General features: G+C 52.4%; 5 protein-coding genes across 5 annotated transcripts; 2 read left to right on the plus strand and 3 right to left on the minus strand.

Moving 5' to 3' along the window:
• Positions 1–66: 66 nt before the first annotated feature.
• DNF1 (Phospholipid-transporting ATPase DNF1) lies at positions 67–4831 on the minus strand (the record flags this gene model as incomplete). Its single annotated transcript, XM_014686352.1, has 3 exons — positions 67–970; positions 1040–4248; positions 4346–4831. 3 exons carry the CDS (start codon positions 4829–4831, stop codon positions 67–69), a joined length of 4599 nt encoding a protein of 1532 aa, XP_014541838.1.
• Positions 4832–9792: 4961 nt separating this feature from the next.
• Positions 9793–11755, plus strand: G6M90_00g091940 (uncharacterized protein; the record flags this gene model as incomplete). Its single annotated transcript, XM_014686353.1, has 2 exons — positions 9793–11040; positions 11102–11755. 2 exons carry the CDS (start codon positions 9793–9795, stop codon positions 11753–11755), a joined length of 1902 nt encoding a protein of 633 aa, XP_014541839.1.
• A 395-nt stretch (positions 11756–12150) lies between these two features.
• vma-4 (V-type proton ATPase subunit E) lies at positions 12151–13041 on the minus strand (the record flags this gene model as incomplete). The annotated part of the gene is made up of 3 exons (XM_014686354.1): positions 12151–12301; positions 12363–12871; positions 13012–13041. 3 exons carry the CDS (start codon positions 13039–13041, stop codon positions 12151–12153), a joined length of 690 nt encoding a protein of 229 aa, XP_014541840.1.
• A 1215-nt stretch (positions 13042–14256) lies between these two features.
• Positions 14257–15923, plus strand: G6M90_00g091960 (uncharacterized protein; the record flags this gene model as incomplete). The annotated part of the gene is made up of 2 exons (XM_014686355.2): positions 14257–14298; positions 14373–15923. 2 exons carry the CDS (start codon positions 14257–14259, stop codon positions 15921–15923), a joined length of 1593 nt encoding a protein of 530 aa, XP_014541841.2.
• Positions 15924–16797: 874 nt separating this feature from the next.
• G6M90_00g091970 (uncharacterized protein) lies at positions 16798–17631 on the minus strand (the record flags this gene model as incomplete). Its single annotated transcript, XM_014686356.1, has 3 exons — positions 16798–16904; positions 16980–17145; positions 17230–17631. 3 exons carry the CDS (start codon positions 17629–17631, stop codon positions 16798–16800), a joined length of 675 nt encoding a protein of 224 aa, XP_014541842.1.
• Between the last annotated feature and the right edge of the window lie 2564 nt (positions 17632–20195).

Genomic DNA, 20195 nt, shown 5'->3' on the forward strand with positions numbered 1-20195 from the left:
TCGGGACAAGAAATATACAGTAACTGTTCAGGGATATGGCCGTCGCCGACCAATTTCGAAAGACCCCTAAACGTGTGCACTCTTGGTCAAGGACAGTCCACGAAGTCTTGCCTTGAACCGACCGCCCTGGGGTTGTTGAGAGTGAGACTGGCTCGATTCAATCCGTGATAGTCGCGCTGCCGAAGTAAAGTCATTACTCGCCTCAAAGCTGGGTCGGACGCGATCCATTGACATGCGCATTCGGTCGTATGACGGTCTCGCACGCTCTATCGAAGGACGACCTGCAGCGGGGATGTCGAGCGACATGCGGTTCGCTGTGTAGTTTGTCGAATCGCTGCCATTCTGCGTTCGATTGTGGGTTGTGGTCCGTGTGGCCGTCGACGGCGGATATATCGGTCGCAGGTCTTCGTCCACGCTGCCATATGTCATGCGCTTTGCTTTATTCGGGCTTTCGGTCCCTGATTTCCCACCAGTGCTCTTTTCACTGTCGGCTTCTCCTGCGGCACCTTTGTCAAGATGAGCAAATAGGCCGGCACGCTCCTGTTCCCTGATGATATCGACGTCGTACGGCCAGTAGACCTTTTGGAGTGCCTTGATAGCGAACCGGGGAAAGAGGCAAATGACAGGAACAAGGAAGAAAACTGCCCAGAAAGTTGCCTCTCCATAAACCTGAGCAGCGGTGTGGTAGAAAAAGCCAGACGAGGTGAATGAGGTGTAGATGCCTGTCCAAAAAAAGATGAAAACATCACTGATAACCACAATGAGAAGCATCAGCCAGTCCCAGCGATACGTATTGATCAAGATGTAGCCGTTGATGGCTAAGATGGCTGGATGAGCAACGTATGCACCGAATCGAAGCCTGTCCTCAAGGCCGAGTCCATTGAAAGTCACTGATTTAGCGGGAATAAAAAGTAGGTAAGGAATGAAGAAAACCATGACAGATTGGTAGACACCATCAACCATGTAGAGCCTGTGGTGTTGTTAGCACTCGGGTCCCCCAAGCGAATGGGCTATTTCCACAGGCACGTTTCCAACTTACCAGAACTTCTTCTGTGTCCATTCCAGGCGCTCAATGCCGCGGCGATAGAGTTCAGGGACAGCAAGGGAAACCTTATCGGATACATCCTGGTCGAGGACACCCATAATAGCAACAGGGACGGATGTGAAGAACAAATTGAACATGAGAATATACGTATAGTCGAATAGATATGTCATGTCGTAATCGCAAAAGGTCTCGTACCAGAAGATGGCAAACGTCCAAACCATGTTTTTGTAGAAGAAATTGCTGATGCTCTCTGCCAGCCTCCGGTAAGACCATCGACCGTGAACAAGGACCAGTCTTTGAAGGAAACGGAACTGCGCAATAGCATAATCGGAAGACATGGCGGCCTGTCGACCTTCCAAACCAGCAATACCAACGCCGACATCGGCTTCCTGAATCATGGCCACATCATTTGCACCATCGCCAATGGACAGGGTCATAACATCCAATCCATTCTTGACCATGGCAACAACGGCAGCTTTTTGGGCAGGGCTAACGCGGCAGCACAAAACTGACCGACATTGCTTGCACAACAACAAGAACTTCTGTTTCAAATTGTCGTGCAGTGCCCAGCGAAGCGTAAACCCATCCACGATAACCCCGTGGGTCGGGCCAGGTGGTTCGTGGCTCTTTCGGGCCAAAGCAAGATCTTCGTCACTTCCCGTTATGCCAAACACCTGAAGGTATTGATCAAGTTGCTTTTCAACACTCGTGAGGAAGGTGTCATCTGCCGTCTCCCCGCTCTCGTCTTCTTCAACTTTCAGGTGAATAAGCTCCATGTCGTTGTTGAGTAAATTGCATGAAAAGCCAATGTTGATGGCCGTCTCAACCTTATCGCCAGTCAGAACCCAAAGCTTTATACCAGCCTTGGCAAGCAGGGCAATAGTATCGGGCACGCCATCCTGGAGACGATCCTCAATAGCAGTACCGCCAAGAAGGTAGAGTTCTTGTTCAATCATGTCAGCTACGTTTTCCAGCTTCTCTTCGCGATTTTCCAGAGCCGATGCGGCTGCATCATGCTCCTTCTTCCAGTGGCGGTACTCCTCCTCAGTCAGGTCTTTACGAGCAATGCAGAGCGTACGAAGACCTTCGCGAGCAAACATTTCAAGATGCTCGGCAGTATTGCGTCGAAGTTGCTGCTGCTCTCCTCGCTTCAACCGAGAATAAATCACTGAGTCGGCGCCCTTACAAATCAGGACGATTCGACCATCGGGCATTTTGACAATGGAGCTCATTCGCTTTCGGCTAGAGTTGAATTCGATGGTATTGAGGATCGGGTAGTGGCGTTCTTCGCCCATGACGTTGAGGTTGATGCCGTCACCTGAGTGGCCCAAAACGGTGAATCCCATATCACGAGCTGTAGCTACCAAAGCCTCCTCATCGGGTGATTGAGCCTTGAATGTCATTTTAGGGGGGTCACCTGGAACCTTCTCTGCAATGACCGTGTGGCAAAGAGCCAATGCCAGCATGAATTCTTCGATAGCTGATTGCTGTTCTTGGCCATGCTCTCCGGCCAGGTCGGAGACAAAATCGGGAGCAATGAACGTGAGAGCATCATCGTGCAGATATGGATTGTCGTTGATCTTACGAAGGCCTTCGAGGGCTTGGACTTTGGCCTCAGCGATCTCGGCCTGAATACGAGCCCCCTCCTTTTCTACATCCACACCCATTCTCTTTTGCATACCGGCCTGCGCCTCGGTGTATGCTTCGCCATAGGGTTGTCCATTGATTGTCGCCTTCTTGAACTCCATGACGTTTTGGGTAAGCGTGCCAGTCTTGTCCGAAAAGATATACTCAATCTGGCCCACGTCGTCGGAGATGTTCCAGGATTTCGGGATGCAAGGCTGATCGATGGGTGCATAGTACATTTCGACATCGCTGAAGATGAATATGGCCTGAAGCGTCCTCACGATTTCCAGTGTGATATAGAGAGAGATGGGAACCAAGTTCTGAAACAGAATAATGGCAGCCCAAAAGGTGATGAAACCACTCATAGGGGCGCTTCCACCAATGGACTCAAACTCAAAGAAATGGAGAGAAGCATCAGTCTTGGCCCAAGCAACACCGTTCACAATGGCGGCAAGAAGGCACATGATGAGAAGAATTCCAAAGTTGCAGATGACGTTGAAGTTCATCTCTCTGGCAATTCTGGCGCGCTTGCTCGGCGTAATACCGGCATTCATCATAATTCGCGTGTCATGGCCTGTGAAAACAACGACACCAAGAATCCACTCAGTATTGCGCAAGTTACAGCCGCGAAGCATAAGATTGTCAATGGTGATAGGCTCCGTCATGTCTTCGGGGTCATCATCCGGATATCCCGGTACAACCTGCTGCCAGTGAATAGCTCCATTATACTTGTAGAGATTAGGGTGGGGAGCTTCACTCTCAATCTTGAACTCAGCACGCTCGGCGTCACGGGCATGCCTAATCGATCGGCCACAACGGAGAGCTTGTCGGACCTTCAGGTTAGTCTCACCATCCAAGTTCTTGGTCTCAACGTAACAGGCTCCGTCTGGATCGGACGTGGACAAGATGATGATATCGGCGGGCAATTCGTCGTCGTTGTAAATACGCACGAAATCACCAACTTGGAGGCCTTTCCAGGTATCCTTTTTGAAACGCGCGCCTTTGGATGGCTTCATGTAATTAATCAGGTCGGATTTCATGTCCTGAATAGCAGCGGCACGCTTTGCATCCTCTTCGTCAGGGAATCGAATGTGGGGAACTCCATTTGCAGGCGTCGGGGACGGTACTGGTGTCATCTGGATCTCTTCCTGAGCATCAACAAACGATTCCCGGTTGCCGAAAGGAGAGGCGAGGGAATCGCGAATTGATCTCCGTGTTCGAACCGTTTCTATGGAGGGTCGGCCCTCCTCTTCCATTTCGGGATTTTGTTGGCGTTCCTTTCGCTCAGCTCGCTGCTTCCTGGCCTTCTTGGACCATAGGCTCTCAATGGCGTGCCAGATAGACCCAAAGAACCGTGAGTTGGCCTTTTTGAATTGTCGCCAGGTTGATACATTGTCTTCCTGCACATTGACGTTGTTCCAGTTGTGCAGCTTATGGACAGAGGCATTGTTGAGCTCGATGTCCAAAATGGTCCTCCGGTAATCTTCTATGGCGTCTTTCGCTGCTGTGAGGACAATAATGACAATCAAGGGAACGGCATTCAGCCCCGGATTGACACCACCAAAAATGGGGAAAATCTACAGGAGAAGGTGATTAGCACCCATCGATTGCGATAAGGCGTGATTAAGGATCAAGTAAATACGAAGCACAGAGAGAAGGGCCTCAGATACATACGACAAGGATAACCAAGAACAAGAAGAAGATGTTGGCCACATTGTGAAACTGAAACCACAAATTCTTGGGAACAAAAGACAACGGCGTGTATTTTGCGGTGCGGATCTTGTTTCTGGGAAAGGAATATATGGGATGGCCATCTTCGAGCATGTCGTCAGGGAGAGGCAGGTTGAAGTACAGCGTACGAGTCGAGTCCTCCTCATCAGACTCGTCGTCGTCTGCCTCATCTTGCGGGTTGTCATTGTGATGCTCGTTTTCGCCGCCATTATGATGGGGTTCGCGGTTGTCGAATGGCGCGCCGTTTCCATCGCTTCCGGCAACGCTTTTCTCGGATTGAGTTCGCTTGTGCATGCGGTTCAGGAGAGACAGCCGCTTGGTGTGGCTGCTTTTCACCGTCATCTTGCGAGTCGCCCATCGTGCTCTCTGCGTCTGGACCTTTGATAACGTGGCATCGTGGCCAGGCTCTGGGCTCGTTGGGGGGGTCATGGTCAGCGTGAAGTTGCGGGCGAATGCCCGTTCAACCCGGGAACACCAGCCAGTATGCGGATCGTGGGGGGCGTGGGAGAAATCGTGAGGGCGAGTTAGAGTACGGGACCTTCAGCGCGGCCGACGCGAAACAAGGCCACAACGGGTGCAGCTGCAAACAGACGAAGCAGCGCCAGAATTCGACGGCTGAGGGTCGACTTGACGGATTCAAGGGCGGCGTCGACGTCGTGAGGAGGAGAGGGCTGGTTGTTGGAGTTAAGTGCCAACTACTCCATAGAAAGTTTAGAGTGCAAGGTGGCCAGGCGGGAGCAATGGGAAACGGGCAGGCCGCAATTTCGGGCCCGTGAGCACATGCATGGAGTCAAGTCTACTGGCACATGGGGGTTAACTGGCGCGGCCTCAAGCTGGCTGTTGGCACGGGGAGTGGCCCCTGGCGGCAGGTACACGTAGTATTGCACTCTATCTGTCAGCGATCTGATTGTATGGGGCGGCGTCTGGTGCGGCTGGTCCTTCAAGCCCGGTGCACCGTTATTCCAGCGTGTCCGGACTTTACGGCACTGCCAACTTGGGACCATGGGGGTGGGTTTCCAAGTACCTCGACGCTTGCTTCAGAGTACCCCAAACACAGAAATCACGCGGCCTGATCATCAAATATCGAGTATTCAGTACCTAAACACTCGCGTGTCGGTACGCGGACCTTGGGGACCACACGGTCTTCACCTGAATGCGCAGGTGCAGTGCTGCCATTTAGCGCGCTGCAGCCCCCTGTTTCCTGTTTTGTCAGTGCTGTGTTCAATAATTCGAACCAGCATCTCACAAAGTGCGATCAATTGATCCGCCACGGCTTGGCTATTAAGTCAACCGACATTGAGGCGCTGGCCCTTTCTGCATCAATGCCTGGGACATATCTGCATGTCCATGTCCTTCGTGCTCAAGTACGAAGCGCCAGTTGACTCGCGAGTCGCAGCCAGCCTCGTCGCCGCGAGGTGCAGCATGTTCGATGTTTGATGTTGACGGGCTGGAGCGCCGCCGCGGCACCTGTCAGCCCCAGCCCTGCTTGGTGGTAACATGGAAGAGATGGGTGGCATGGCAAGGGGCATGGGTACATGTACCACCCAGACAGCCGACGGTGGGCGGAGTAAACCACCAATGGCTATTGCTATTCGGATTGGCCGGCTTGACGAGGCATTGCCCATTCTGACGGACATAATAATAGTTACTACTACTCCCGACTGTGTAAAGTAGAGAGCGGAGTGTGCAATGGCCGCCTGTGGCATTCGACATGTCAAAAGAGCAGTTACTGTACTCAAACTCCGTGCGCAAAGCCGTTACATGAGCATCGTCGGCCACGTCGGGGCGCCAGTCAGTGTTCCCCCCTCTCACCCACTTAAGCGGCCTCTGCGGGTAATTTTTCGAGGCTAGTTCCCGGCCCATCCGACCGAGTTTTCGCAAAGTCCCCACAGAGGCTTTGTCAACTGTAACAATATTTCTAGATACTATCTTGCAAAGCATCTACCGCAGTTTTCAGCGCTGTGCCGAGTAGGAAGGCGTCCATAGCCCATGGTTGGTGACGGCTGTGTACGGGGCAAGGTGTGCTGATCCGAATGTGTTTGCCGGTGGCTTATGGGCAGAAACATCATCGGTCAGCGGCAATTTTAAAATAGCAAATTATCGCGAAAGCAAGCAAGTTCGGAGGCATTCCCGTATACTGCGCCATACCGTTGGCCCAGAATGGCTGTCAGCATGTCCTGTAACATTGGTCAGCACCACTACAGAGCCAGTCAACCGATTCATCGATTGGAAATACAACCGCCACGGGTCAAGCCTTTACAGAAAAGCCACAACCTTGGCGGCGAGGTCATGGTGGGCTGGCTAATTACTAGCATCCGTCCTTTTGTGTGAATTGCTGGAACGTTGGAAGCTTGCTTTTGCAAGTGCAGCAAGTCATTTACCAGCCTTGTTGAGTGTACACGAAGCGCCACAGAACCGATGATGATGTGGTAACGAGGCGGGCAGCCCACGGCATCACCGCCTGGCAATGGCATCGATGCCCTTCTTGCATTCTCGCTGAGTCATTCTTCCTTATTGCCCACTCCGTTCAAGCGCGCCTGGGCACGCATTGGCACACATGAGCATCCGCTCGCATCCCGTCATACCTGTCTCGCCCCTGACAGGTATTCAAGAGCCCCTTAAATGCAAACCAGGGACGCGGTTCACGCATGCCAACCGATGGCTTCTCCAGTCTTGGTTCTCGTTGGATGGCCGGGGTCAAGCTGGTCATTCGCTTGAGGCAGCAACGCCCCTGGCTTAGCCAGACTTGCCATTTGAGCCCTGCCTTTTTATTCTCGAGGATTTTGCTTACAATGAAACTCGCTTCCCGGTATGGAAAAGTGCAAATGAGACACTCGCGCATTGTGCACTCTTCGCATCCTTTGGCCCAGCGCGCTACAGCCGTTATGCATTCCTGTGCCGAATCCTATTTCCATTGTCGCTCCAATTTCGGCCTGGTGACTCCCGACCGCAAATCCTTCTCCTTCGGACTGCTGTCATTCTTTCATCCCCTGGTTTGACAGCAATCGACGTTGGTGGCGCCTCGGGGCCCGACTGCGTACCGGTTGCTCCGTTGTGCGTTGTGGCGGTGGGGGAAGATGTTCCCGATGCAGGCGCCAACCAGATGGTTGTCCGGCATCAAGCGGCGACACGGGAACCCTCTACATCCGTAACAGCGAGATTGCCAATCTCGACCACTGCAAAACTCTCATTGTTGGCCAACCCAGCCGCATGGATATTCTGGTGTGCTGACGGCTGTGTGCATGGTGTAACCTGGAGGCAGCCTGGGCGATCGTGTCCAATTCTTCGTTTTCCAAGTTTGTACGGAGTACTCCGTACCTAGGTAAGCCTGATGAACAGTGCTCGAGACTGGCGGAAGTGTTTTTTTTTGGCATGACATCAAGGCTGCAACAGGCTATGAGACAGGTTCGTGGCTGACGGGGGCCAAACCAGCTTCATGTTGGTCCAGGTTCCCTAGTTGCTTGGGGTTGCTTGGAGAGAGGCTCAGCCTCACTCACCACTTCTTAGCTGCGATGTTCAATGGACACGTAGCAGGAGCAGAGAGCGCCCAGGTACGTGAAAGGAAGGGAGCTGCCAGTCATCAATGCAATTATCGATGATCTCGCTGCTGACCGGGTGGAGATGCTGCCCTCAATGGAAATTCAGTCTCTCAGTCTGAGAGTGGACAGACAAACAAAAGACAATCTCTCGCTGTCCAGCCAATAAATGCACCTTCCCTTCACATGAACTGTTCCTTTGGATGCAATGAACTACTAGGTACTCCGTAACCACCTACCTAGGTGCTTAGAGGCAGTTAACATCTCGTAGATTTGAATCGCGCCTTCCGTCAAGGTCTGGAAGTCCGGCCCATTTCGTCGCAAATGCCCCTCTAGCGCAGTCTGGCGCAGGGAGTTACGGGACCGTCTCCACTCGTGCCGCCTGCCACCCTGCTCCTGTATGATATTCACAATATTGCGTGTCTGGTGCTTTTCAACCTATGTAGGTTCCTGTCGATACTATTCAGAGCAAAGCGGCTACGGTTCATCCAAATAAAAACGCTTAAATGACTAGATGAAGACTCCACGCTTACCATATTCGGTCCGCGGTATAATCCTAACGCGCCGGCGCGCCACTTGGTGATTTTCATCATGTCTGGCACCACCCTAGCGCGCACTTCGTCTCTGCCCCCCAGATCTTCGAACTCCTCCTACGTGGGGTAGTGTACTCCATTGTCTTAGGATGAGTTTCTGCAAGCAAAAGTCATGACAGTGTTTCGATAATACACTGTGAAACTTGGCGTTTACCCCTGCCTCTTTGTCCCTGATCCTAGGAAAGTCCAACACGCCTTGTGTATTGGCTAGAAGAAGTCATCTGCTGAATTATGTGACATATGATTATACTCGAGGGGAGGAATAATGTTGGACCCACGGAGTGCACACATAGTAATGCTAACAATCTTTCGGTGCCAGTAGCACCACCAGTTGCAGAGACGATGCTTTTTTATATAACCGTGCAACACATGCAGTGTGCTCTGAGAACTAGCCACATCACTGACCAAGCATAACGTCATGTCGTGTTTGAAAGGGGGGGGATTGTTGGAACCACAGCAAAGAATGAAGCCTACTGTCACGGTAGCAATGTCGATCAAAATGAGCTCCCTGCAGCTGACTATGATGGCCCTGCTGACAGGCAGGCAGCCGTGCCAACACGGCCCAAGAATCAATATTGATGCGGCCATGTCAACTTAATGCATGGCTGGGCATTCGCATACTACTCGACGAACTCGTCAAGGCGAAAGTGTGAGCTGGAATGCAGCTCTGTAATTTCCATGTTTCAGGGTTCCATACCCAAGATCAATGCATGAGTTGATTAAAGCGGCTGTATTGTGATGCACCGGCAGAGCATAGAATACATATTTACAGTCCCATTGTTCGTATCAAAATCGCCTACGGCTTGCGTGATAACTGAAATATATCATTCCGTAATATCGTGCATCTGTTGAATAGTCCGCGGAGTCAAGCAATGTTGCCGAATCACGTGCAACTGAATATTGGAACAAGGGCAAAAGCTATGCCTGTACGAAGTAGAACTGATTAACCCACAAGAACCTGTAGAACTAACAAGGCAGCACGAGCACATGTTGACTGAACCCAGTGCTGTTTCACACAAACAACTTGGGTTGAAAAATCGAAAGGTCTTGAGCCACAACAGCACAAACTAGCCTGATTGGGTCTCGACGCGGTGGCCACCTCTGAGACGCGACCTGGACCCTGCATCCTCAAAGTGCCTGACGTCAGGTCAAATGGATTTTGTTTTACCGGAATAAGCACATCGAGCACAACATAGCCAAGGAATACAACTCGACGTTGGCTGCGGCAGGCCCGAGAAGGCACGCGTTTTACATTGTCGCCATGCCAGCAACAGGTTCAAATAAGAAACCTCGAAGCGGAGGCGGGAGTGGAAACATCTTGCGCTTCTTCAAACCCGTCACACAACGACCGCCCTCACCACCACCAGCACGTCCCCGAAGCCCAACTCCGGAGTCGCCCTCTCCCTCTCCGCTGGCCTCATCCCCAGAGCGGCCTGTCACGCCTCAAAAACGAGGGCCAGTAGAAATAGGGGCTTCCGATGACGACGAACAATCCGACGGCGACTTCTCAGACGACTCGCTAGAAGACCTCTCTTGTTTACTCAACCGAACCAAGAATGCAGTCCCTGCGGAACAGAAGCCCCAGCATAATCCGTATGCTACGCCAAGGGCGAAAAGAATGGCTGTCGAGTTCCCCGCGTCGCCGTTGGCCATCATGCCAAGACACAAGTTTGACATGAAGGCTCTTGCAAAGGATGCACGGCGGGATGATGCCACGACGGCGAGCTCGCTAAAAGTGAAGGAAGCTACGAATGCCGCCCAGGCAAAGGGGGAGAATGCCTCGTCCTTGTCCACGAGTGATGCTATTGCCGGGATTATGAAAGACAATGGAGGGCAGAATGCCCATAAGGTGCTCCGGGCTGTTGAGAGATCCGGTACCTCGCAAGCACAGCCGAGATATCTCTTTTTCAAGGAGGAGTACAAGGCACCGTCTGCCCCTAGGGCTCCAGAACTCGGGAGAAAATCTCCGTGGAATCTCCTGACGCAGGGCAATGCTAAAGCAAGGGAACAGCATTTGATATCAGGGCTACCGCAGACCATCTTGCGCCTGCGCAAAAACGGGGACCTCCCTGATTCATTGTTCGACTGGATGTTGGACTCGTTGTGCACGCACCCTTCGATTATTGTGAGGCAGGAATACTGTAACATGGTGGCTAGCTGTGCAGAACAAGTTGAGCGTCTGGTAACACCCGAACGGTTACGACAGTTATTCACACGGCTCGGAGCGCAAGATTCCAGAGAATCGGGTCTTCATCCAGAGTTGACTGTATCCAGACTTGATCGCGAACCGTACGAGGGCCGTGACTGGTCCTGCCTCCAGTCCTTCATCTCGCTACTTGGACTCATTGCCCGCCATTTGTCAGTACAGGCGGCAGAATATGCCACTCAGACACTTCTCCGACTAACATTGGATAAACTTTTGATCTGCAACATCCAGGTCCTGGCCGAGTTTGAATATACAATCCAGGAACTCATCGGCGCTCTGCCAAGTCCCCTGTGGAACAACTTTGTAAGCAAAAACCTCGCTATCGCTACTCTTGCCTGCCGGGGGCTTGTCTAACAAAGCACAGTGCTTCGAAACTTGTTCTCTGCTCAGCTGGGGCCAAGAATATCGCACCATCAAAGCCACGTCTCTTCTTTGTCTCCCCATCTCCAGCAAACGGGTGCATGACCTGCGTAGGAGAATGGCCGTCGCAACACTCTTCCAGGACGACTCTCTAGCCCGCAGCAACTCGGAGGACGTCGTCACCCTCCGTGGCATCATCGACATCCTCAACACCGACAGCTTCACAATCACCCCCAAGACAGACTTTTCCGATCTCCGCGCCAGCATCATTCTTCTCGACATAGCCATCGACGATGGCTCCGTCGTCAAATTTAACAACGTCCAAGACGAGAAAAAGTTCAATGAGGAGGTGGACGAACTAGCGGGCATGCTGCAGGAAATTTGGAGAAAGACAAACGACTCTGGTATGAAGTTGGCAAGAACCGAGGCAAAGAGTGTGGTCGAGTGGGTGCAGAAGCGGCTGTCGCATAGCGTGCGGACTCGAAGAAATGCCAGGAAGAGCGTGTTTTATCTTCCCGAGTTGAGTGAGGATCCTTTTCTGCCGAGACAGAGGGACTACATGAAGAAATTTTTGCAGAAGCCGGCGAGGTCGCCGGTTGTTAAGGAACCTCCTGCTGCCGAGACGGAGCCAGACACAATTGTATGCGCAGAAGATTAGGTGTCTTCTCTCGAGATTGACGAGTATACCATCGTGTGTGCCGGGGGATAACTATTCTATGTATGATTTATGACTATGATTTAGGAACCTTGTGTGTGTCATGCAACAAGAAACGAGGCGTTGAAGGAAACGAGAGCTTATACCCAGTCTAGACATTATGGACAATCAAGATATATCAAGTTTATAGTACAGCCTCTAAGCTACGATCGCACGGACTGGACACAAATAAAGACAACAATGCAAATCTCTGATGCTACTGTGAACACGGCGCTTTTTCCGCACCAACAGGCCATTCGTAAACAGGTCGCTCGGCAATGCCCAATGAGGTACATGTCGTCGAGCGAGGTACTACATTTGCGTTTTCCTCTCCCATTCAACCGTGACATACGACTAGTTTAATCAAAGAATTTTCGGTTGGGGTTCTTGCCAAACAGGGCTTCTCGGACGGCAGGAGCAGCAGAGTCCTTGAGAAGTTCCAGCCGCGTCTCAAAGGTGTTGTTGATGTCGATTTTGCCGCTGCCACTGAGGATGATGACGCCTCCAGCTCTGTTATCCAACTGGTTAGTTTGGGCATGACTACTCAAGAAACCGGGGGGGAAGCACATACGAGCCCTCTGGCAAAGGATTCGCCTCATCAAGCTTTCCCTCAATGTCTTGGCCAACCTCCTTCTTGTATTCCTTGGCAGCCTCGTCGATGGCCTTCTTGACAACGTCATGGTCCTTCTTTCTGGCCTGGACCTGCAGTGTCGGCTCATTCAGAGCATAGAAGCCCTCCAGGATAAGACCCTTGAGGACCTTCTGGTACTTGGCCTTATCCTTGGCACCATCCGCCAGCTTCTTCTGGGCTTCTTGGAATATGTCATCGAGGAGCTCCTGTCGAGCGCTGAGGACCTTGAGCCGCGTCTTGTTGGAAACGGTGGACCGGGTGATTTGCTGCGACATGGTAGCCTGTTTGAACTTCTTCTCGTACTGGATGTCGATGGCGTCGGTCTCTTGGCGGACGAGCTTGGACTTTTCGATTTCGAATTCCTCATTGGCTTTGATTTCAATCTCGCGGGCCTTCTCCATGGCTTCTTGCTTGATGAACGCTGTCATCTTGCGGAGCTCATTGTCGACCTGAACATGATGAAAAAAGCATTGTGCTGTTAGTATGATTGCGGGTGGTGAGGGGGTATGCGCTGTAGTGGGAAAATGCAGAAATGGATGTAAATGATATATGCGTCATGGTGCTTGATGACGCTGGACGAACTGCGTACCTGCTGGTCGGACAATGCGTGTTGCGACATGCTGGGCGAGGTTGTGAGGGGTTGTCTATGCCTCTGCGGGAGAGAGATGGGCGGCAAGATGGGATGAAGCAGCTACAATACTTGCTAGCTGGCTGGCCTCGAGGAAGTCGGATGATGTGCCGCGGGATACGGGATGTCGTCTGGCTGGAGAGTGGAGGTGCGTTGAAGCCGGAGGCAGCTGTGACGCTACGGGTGCAGCCAGAGAGAGCTTGGCTGGCTCCTGCGTTGTACGGAGTACTACTTCGTACGAAAGCTGCTCGATCCAGATCACCAGCCTCGGGCGGTGACCAGGATTCAAGCCACAAAGTGACCAGCCACACCAGACACGTTTGGAAAGACAGCACCCCGCTACGGAGCGCAAATGCACATGACGTGCATCACATGACTTGGACCAATAGGCATCCAGCCACGCTTGTGCGAAGATGAAAGGGGTACCGTTCACCACGGGACAGCATGCGAGCGTGTGGTCACTAATCCACTAGTAGCTTTAGTGCGTTAAGCGCCTGCTAGCGCCCAGGCAGTGGTCTGCTTCAGGTGCGTGCACCCTGACCTCAGGCTGTCCAAGGCACCAGACCATCAATGATTGAACCGACATGGACCACATGCAGACCGTTTGGCTCGGGGGGTCTTAGCATCGATGTCAATTGATGCTGGCCTTTCATCTTTCCGCCTGCATGTCTGCACCACCGCCAGGCCCCAGAGCCCGTACTCCGTAGCTGGCACAATAGGCCCTTGTCCCCATCGGCCCAACATTGAACGTTCAAAGGTCGATGCTAGACCCCAGGTGCCCCTGTTTGATCGATCTCATCCTGATGTCAGTCGGATGTTGGCTTTCGGCATCCTGCACTCTGCATCATAACCCTCTTAACACAAAACAGGCACACCCTAGCTCGCCATTCTCCCTCGGGTCGCTCGACCAACGGCATAGTGTATCGTGATATCGACAGCCTGGGCTACATACCGGATTTTATCGAGGTGCTGGCAACCTCGTTTCTGTGCCGCTGTCTGCATAGCTACAACAACCCAACATTCGTGCTTCACGCAGGCCTCAACCCGACCGAAGAGATTCCCGTTCCGACCCTTCTTGAATGATTGCCTAACCCGTCACACTCGATAGCGGTTCATAGGCGACAGGCGGGCAACTTCTATGCAATCGATTAGTGCCATCCGTGCCGTCGTCCACCGCCAGATGCTGGTGCCTGCGGCAGCCGCGAGATGAGAACCACGGGGAGCATCTCCCCTGGCGGGAGTATAGCTGTATGCGATACCCAGGGATAAGGCCTTGCCATTCTTCCATCTTGACGACTATATGCTAACGGGTGTTGGTGTAGCTGGGAATCCTTGTCGGCTTAATATCGACCAGCGTCCAGAGTCTTGGGCTGACCTTGCAGCGCAAGTCGCATATTCTCGAAGATGAAAAGGGACCGCATGATATTCAGCGACCGCCATACCGGAGGCGGAGGTGGCAGCTGGGGATGGGAATGTTCGTCGTGGCGAATCTCTTGGGCAGTACAGTGCAGATTTCCACGCTGCCGTTGCCAGTGCTTTCCACCTTGCAAGCCGCCGGTCTCGTCTTCAACTCTATATGTGCGACCTTGATCCTTAGCGAACCGTTTACGCGATGGTCTCTTTGCGGTACCCTCCTGGTGACGAGCGGCGCCGTCTTGATTGCGATATTCGGGGCCATTCCGTCCCCAGCTCACGACTTGAACGGCCTACTCGTCTTGCTGCGGCGAGGGCCCTTTATAGCTTGGATGGCATTGCAGGCTCTATTCGTCGTGGGGCTCGGCACGGTTACCGATGTTGTCAATAGCATGTCCAGCATATCACACAATTCTCGATTCAGGCTTGCCCGTGGCATTATATACGGTGTCATCAGCGGAGATTTATCTGCACACGCGCTGCTCTTCGCCAAGTCAGCTGTGGAACTGTGTATCAAAACCATTGGCGGCGACAATCAGTTTTCTCATTGGGAGTCGTGGGCGATTGTTCTCGGCTTGGTTTCCCTGGCGCTTTGTCAGCTTTACTACTTACATCGAGGCCTAAAGCTAGTCTCGACCTCGGTTCTTTATCCGCTTGTGTTTTGCGTATACAACATCATCGCCATATTGGACGGGTTAATATACTTTGACCAGGTGAGCTTGATTCCGCCACTGCATGCCGGGCTCATTGCTCTCGGCACGATCATCTTGCTCTCTGGCGTCTTCGCCCTCTCGTGGCGGCTTAGCGATGAACAGCATGCTCCAGGCGTCGGGCAGTCAACACTAGCTCCGGGGCTGGGGCTCCTCGACGACACAGAAGGCGAAGAGGAGTCTTTGCTTAGTTCAGAGGTCGCTGTGGAGGAAGGGAGCAGCTCGTCGGGTTACCAGACATTCACAATTGCGAACGGCGATACCACTGTCCTCATACCAACCCCGAAAAAGGAGTTTAGGTGGGCAGAAAGGGCCGAGATTTGGGGCGAGTTGGAAGACCAAGAGGAACCCATCACTCCAACAGGACGGTTACGTTCCGCAACTTTACCTGGACAATCAGAATCATCTCCACTGCTGCCTCCAAGGAGGTCAGCCAGCGGTAATTTTACGGCTTCGGGCGAGGCTGGCCTAAGCAACGAGCCCGTCTTTCACAGACCTGGCAGGCGGAGGAGGAGGAGCACAGGGTTTCCCGGTCTGGTGGCGCGCCGGAACATTCGACAGCGGCAGTCTTCCATATCAGGATCCCTGAGCGGCTGGCTCCAGTCCATACCGTGGCTGAGAAGACGAGAGATGCGAAGGTCAATGAGCAGCTCCTTCACGGCAGACGATGTATCACGACAGCACCATGACGACGACGAACACGATGCCCCGAGTCAACGGGGAAGAGCGGGCAACGATTCGGCTGTATAAGTAGCGCATTGGACACGCCGTCGTTGGTTGTTTGCGGAGGCGAGGCGAGGCGAGGCGAAACTGGCGTACTAGACTGGCGTATTAGATATTTGAACCATGGCGATTGGGTATACCTTTATACAACGAGAGGAGTCTTGAATGGGTTCAAGAAATATTTGGGCAAGGCATTGAACAGGTTCCACCTCTGGCATAATATCATTTTTTTTTATTTTTTCATCATGTTAAGAAGCATCAAAATACATGTGCTGAAGACTTATTACAAGCAATTTATTTTAGGGTCTTGAGTAATTGACAGCTGTCACCTCGGATGGGTTAGAGTGACGTGTAGTGTGCTTCTTGTGGTTATCAGTGGGTGTCCCTGCTGAGACGGCCATCGCTTGTCTAGAAAAGAGTTCAATGTTATCTGATGAACCGAGTCGGGGTAGCGATCTACGGCTCAGACTCTCGGAGAGTTGACGGTGTCCGCCTCCCGGACTACCATCCGATTTGTTACAGGACTGCCATAAAATCCCTGCACTTCCAAGAAAGCGAGTACAAGAACGGTATTCAAGATGAAAAGAATGACGCAGCTTGAAAAACGTCTTCCGACAGGCAAATTTATAGCCGTAAATGTGGATGTTGCAATAGGTCACTGATAAAACCAGGTACAGGGTAGGGCTATGCCCAAAAGCAAGAATATATTAAAAACGCTAAGCACCGCTACCATGCATCTAACCATGTCTACAATGAGTCAAGAAAAAAACACTAATTATGCCCGGACAACGATATGCAACTTAAACCGCTTTACAGAGTCATCAGTATAAGAAGCCCACCGGACCTGGATCGCGAAATACCCGCCCACGTTTATCGACCATGAGCCAGACCGGGGCTGCTCCTAAAACTGCCTGAAGCCACTCTTCTCGTCAATATGGCGATATCGCTCGCGCTCCTTGCGCTCCTTGAGGAGACACGCAATGGAGAGGATAAGAATGGCGTCGAGTCCTAGTTCCCAACTAGCCTTAGCATCGCTACACAACCTACACCTTGTTTCTCGCGAAGGGGGGGGCCAATACATACCGACGATGCCAAAGAGCGCAGTAAAGATATTGTCGATAAAGGTGTTGGAGAAGCTGGAAATGGCCGTCCCGCAGCCTCGCAGCAGCGCTGCGGCCGCGGGCGAAGGACACGTCGGATCCGTGACAAACGCCGGCGTCGTGGCATTATAATAGCCGCAGCATTGGAACTACCGGCTCTTCGTATCAGCAAAGACAAATCACCCAACATCAAGGCTCTGACAAGAAAAAGAGGGAGGCGCGTCAGTTCTTACCGACTGCTGGACGAGGGACTGCACGCCGGGCTCTAGCTCGAGGTACGTCGGGAAGAAGCCGTCCTTGAGGCGCAGGGTCATGATCCAGAGGTAGACGCCGAGGCAGAGGGTGAAGAGGCCGCACATGGTGATGAGGTAGCCGCCCGCCTTGAGCCACGACCGCATGGGCGACATGAGGCCGAGCAGGGTGAAGGCAAAGGTGGCCAGGGTCGCGGCGCCGTTGGCGATGCCCGCCGTCAGCGGGAACATCTGGTACAGCAAGTTGCGCACCGCCTCCTGGCCGCTCTCGGGCCTGTTGCTCATCATGTTGCGGACGACGAGGGAGAAGCCGAGCTCGAGGCACCCCGACGCCAGGAAGAGGAGGCTTATGCCGAGCGTCGTGGTGAAGACTTTGTTGGCCATTTTGGTGCTGCCTCCTTTTATCCGTTCACTCGGTTGTTTCGGCGGGTTATATTGTATTTTTTTGGTTCTTCAGATCGCCTTTCCCCCCGGGCGCTATTTTTTAAATATACGTTTTGGAACAGGCTGTGGCTCTTCCCCTGGGGTCTCGAGATGCTTCCGGCTGGTGGTTTGACTCGGGGAGGATCTTTTGTCTACTTCCGGTTCGGGAGGGCGTCCTGCGCCAGGTGTATATACAATGTTCTAATGCGGGAAACAACGACGGGAGAAGATGAAAAAAGAACAAAAAAAATTATGTCCAGATGGAAATGAAAACGCAACTCCTGGTTTGGCCGAGCGTTTCGAGTCCTGTTCCGGTCATCAACGTCATGGGCTGTTTCGGCGTAGTCGAGCGACAAGGAAGAGGAAAGACGGCGGTGTAAACCACAGAAAAAGGAGATGGAAACTGCAAAGGAAGAAGGGTATCCGGATACCTGAGGTGAAGGAGGCAGAAAGGCGCACAGCGACCTGCCACCAAGAAAGAAGGTTTACAATATTAGTGAGGGAAACAGGGCAACTGGCGAGTGGACACACGACGACTGTGCCGGCTGTAGATACATTGCACAGCAAACTCCATGTCGCCGTTTCTGCAGCAGATTGGCCTGGTGCGACTTGGTACCCAGGATTGAGCACGGTCTGACGGTTCTCGTTTCAGGGCGGTGTCAAGACTCAGTGCGCACCCCTTGGCACGGGCCACTTCCGTGGTCGGCGGCCAATCAGCGCGCGCCATACGCTCCCAAGTCGCCTGATTAGGAGGTTCTGATCCATTTTGAGTTTGGGACACCCTGCAACCGGTTTGGGCGGTTTGGGCGGTGATTTGGCGCCGGGTGCAGAGCGGCCTGCCAATCAACATGGAATGAGCATTGGCGAGTGTCGGGTTCGCACGGGCTAGCACGGGGCAGGGCGGGCTTGGAGCGGTATCATTCAATGGCAATTTTATTGCTGTGGGAGTGCAGAATACGGAGTATGCTGGCGACGAGGCCGTGCGACCACGTGAAGGTGAGGCTGTCAATGTCTACGTGCCCGTGCCCGCGACGACAAATGTATGTACATATGTCTTGCGGACATTATTACCTAGTAATTCGACTATAATATCAGATCCCAGTGCCAACCACGGAAACTGCGGAACTACTAGTACTACTAGTACTACGGAGCAAGGCCATCGAGATTCAACGGCTGAGTGCTTCTCCCCATCTCTGATCTAATTAATACAACTCCGCCCCAGCCCACTGCCGACTGCGCCTTGGGACGCATGGACGGTGCCTCTCATCGCCCACAGGAACTTAATTCTGATAGACGTGAATGTTCTGGATACCACACCCGATAGTCTCTACCTAGGCATGTATGTGCATGTGTCTAATGTACGTGTATTACATACATACATACACAGTCCCTGCGATGGACCTTTTTTATCTTGGCAGACTTGCCAGAACCGCACATGCCAGATTACTACTACGTACCCGCAAGCACGTGTGGCCTCCTTAACTGACATAATCATTGTATTAGCAACGGCCTAAAAAGGCTTGACAAGACCCAAAATCCCGGCGTTGATCTCGCCAATGATCTGAGCAACGACTCCTCGAAATGGAAGGGACGGATCATCCGGTCCATGGACGAGTCGAGTCGGGCTTGGCATTGGTCATGCACCGCGGTATACCGAGTATCTGCCTCTTTGTAGTACGTACATACAACAACATGCGGAGTATACTCGGCATGCTCCGCTCAATAATTATTATATGTACGCATGGTAATATTTGCCTGTCAACACCGTTAGCCTATCCGAGTCCATGATTATGGCATCTGACAGACGCCTTGCGGTATTATTAAAACGGCTTGCGAGCCCTGCACTGTCTGCTCCATTGTCGCCGATTGGCCTTGTCCTCTGCCCTTGGGTGCGCGGAAAGGGGCCAAGATGGATAATTTATGGTAGGATTAGGATTCGCATTTGATAAGAAAAATTTTTCTATCTCCTGATGGATTTCATTCAGCGAAATGCTGAGCTGAAGTTGCCTGCGACTCTCTTGCTAGCTCAACTAGGGGATGATGAGCCCTCACAGGGTCACCAACAATCGGGGTTACTTACTAGTACTAGTATTACTAGTATTGCCGGAGCAAAGGGCGCCTCTTTTTTGGTTGTTCCAGGGGAGTACTGACATAAATAACTGCATGCTGTTGTGCATACATGCGAGGAAGTATTACCTGTGCAAAAGCCCTCCGCGCCGAGTATCCCAATAGCCTTTGGCCCATTGTTCCATCGATGCATTTGGTCATTTGGGTATTGGACCATATGTGTATTATATTATGCCTTGATTTCACACTGATAATGCCGCGGCATGTGGCTGGCGACTTGATTCGATTCACTAGGACATCGAGGTGTCGTGTTGTTTGTCGTAGTCTTTGCCGATTCCCAAGTACACAAGCAACACATCTATGTACCACCACCGCCCGAGAGCCGGATGTCGGCCGGCCCAACTATCAAGTTCAACGAAAATAGCAGACCAAACAGACAGACAGACAAACCCCCGTGT

The sequence above is a fragment of the Metarhizium brunneum genome, chromosome 5 (genome assembly GCF_013426205.1).
Source record: "Metarhizium brunneum chromosome 5, complete sequence".
NCBI classification, from domain to species: Eukaryota; Fungi; Ascomycota; class Sordariomycetes; order Hypocreales; family Clavicipitaceae; genus Metarhizium; species Metarhizium brunneum.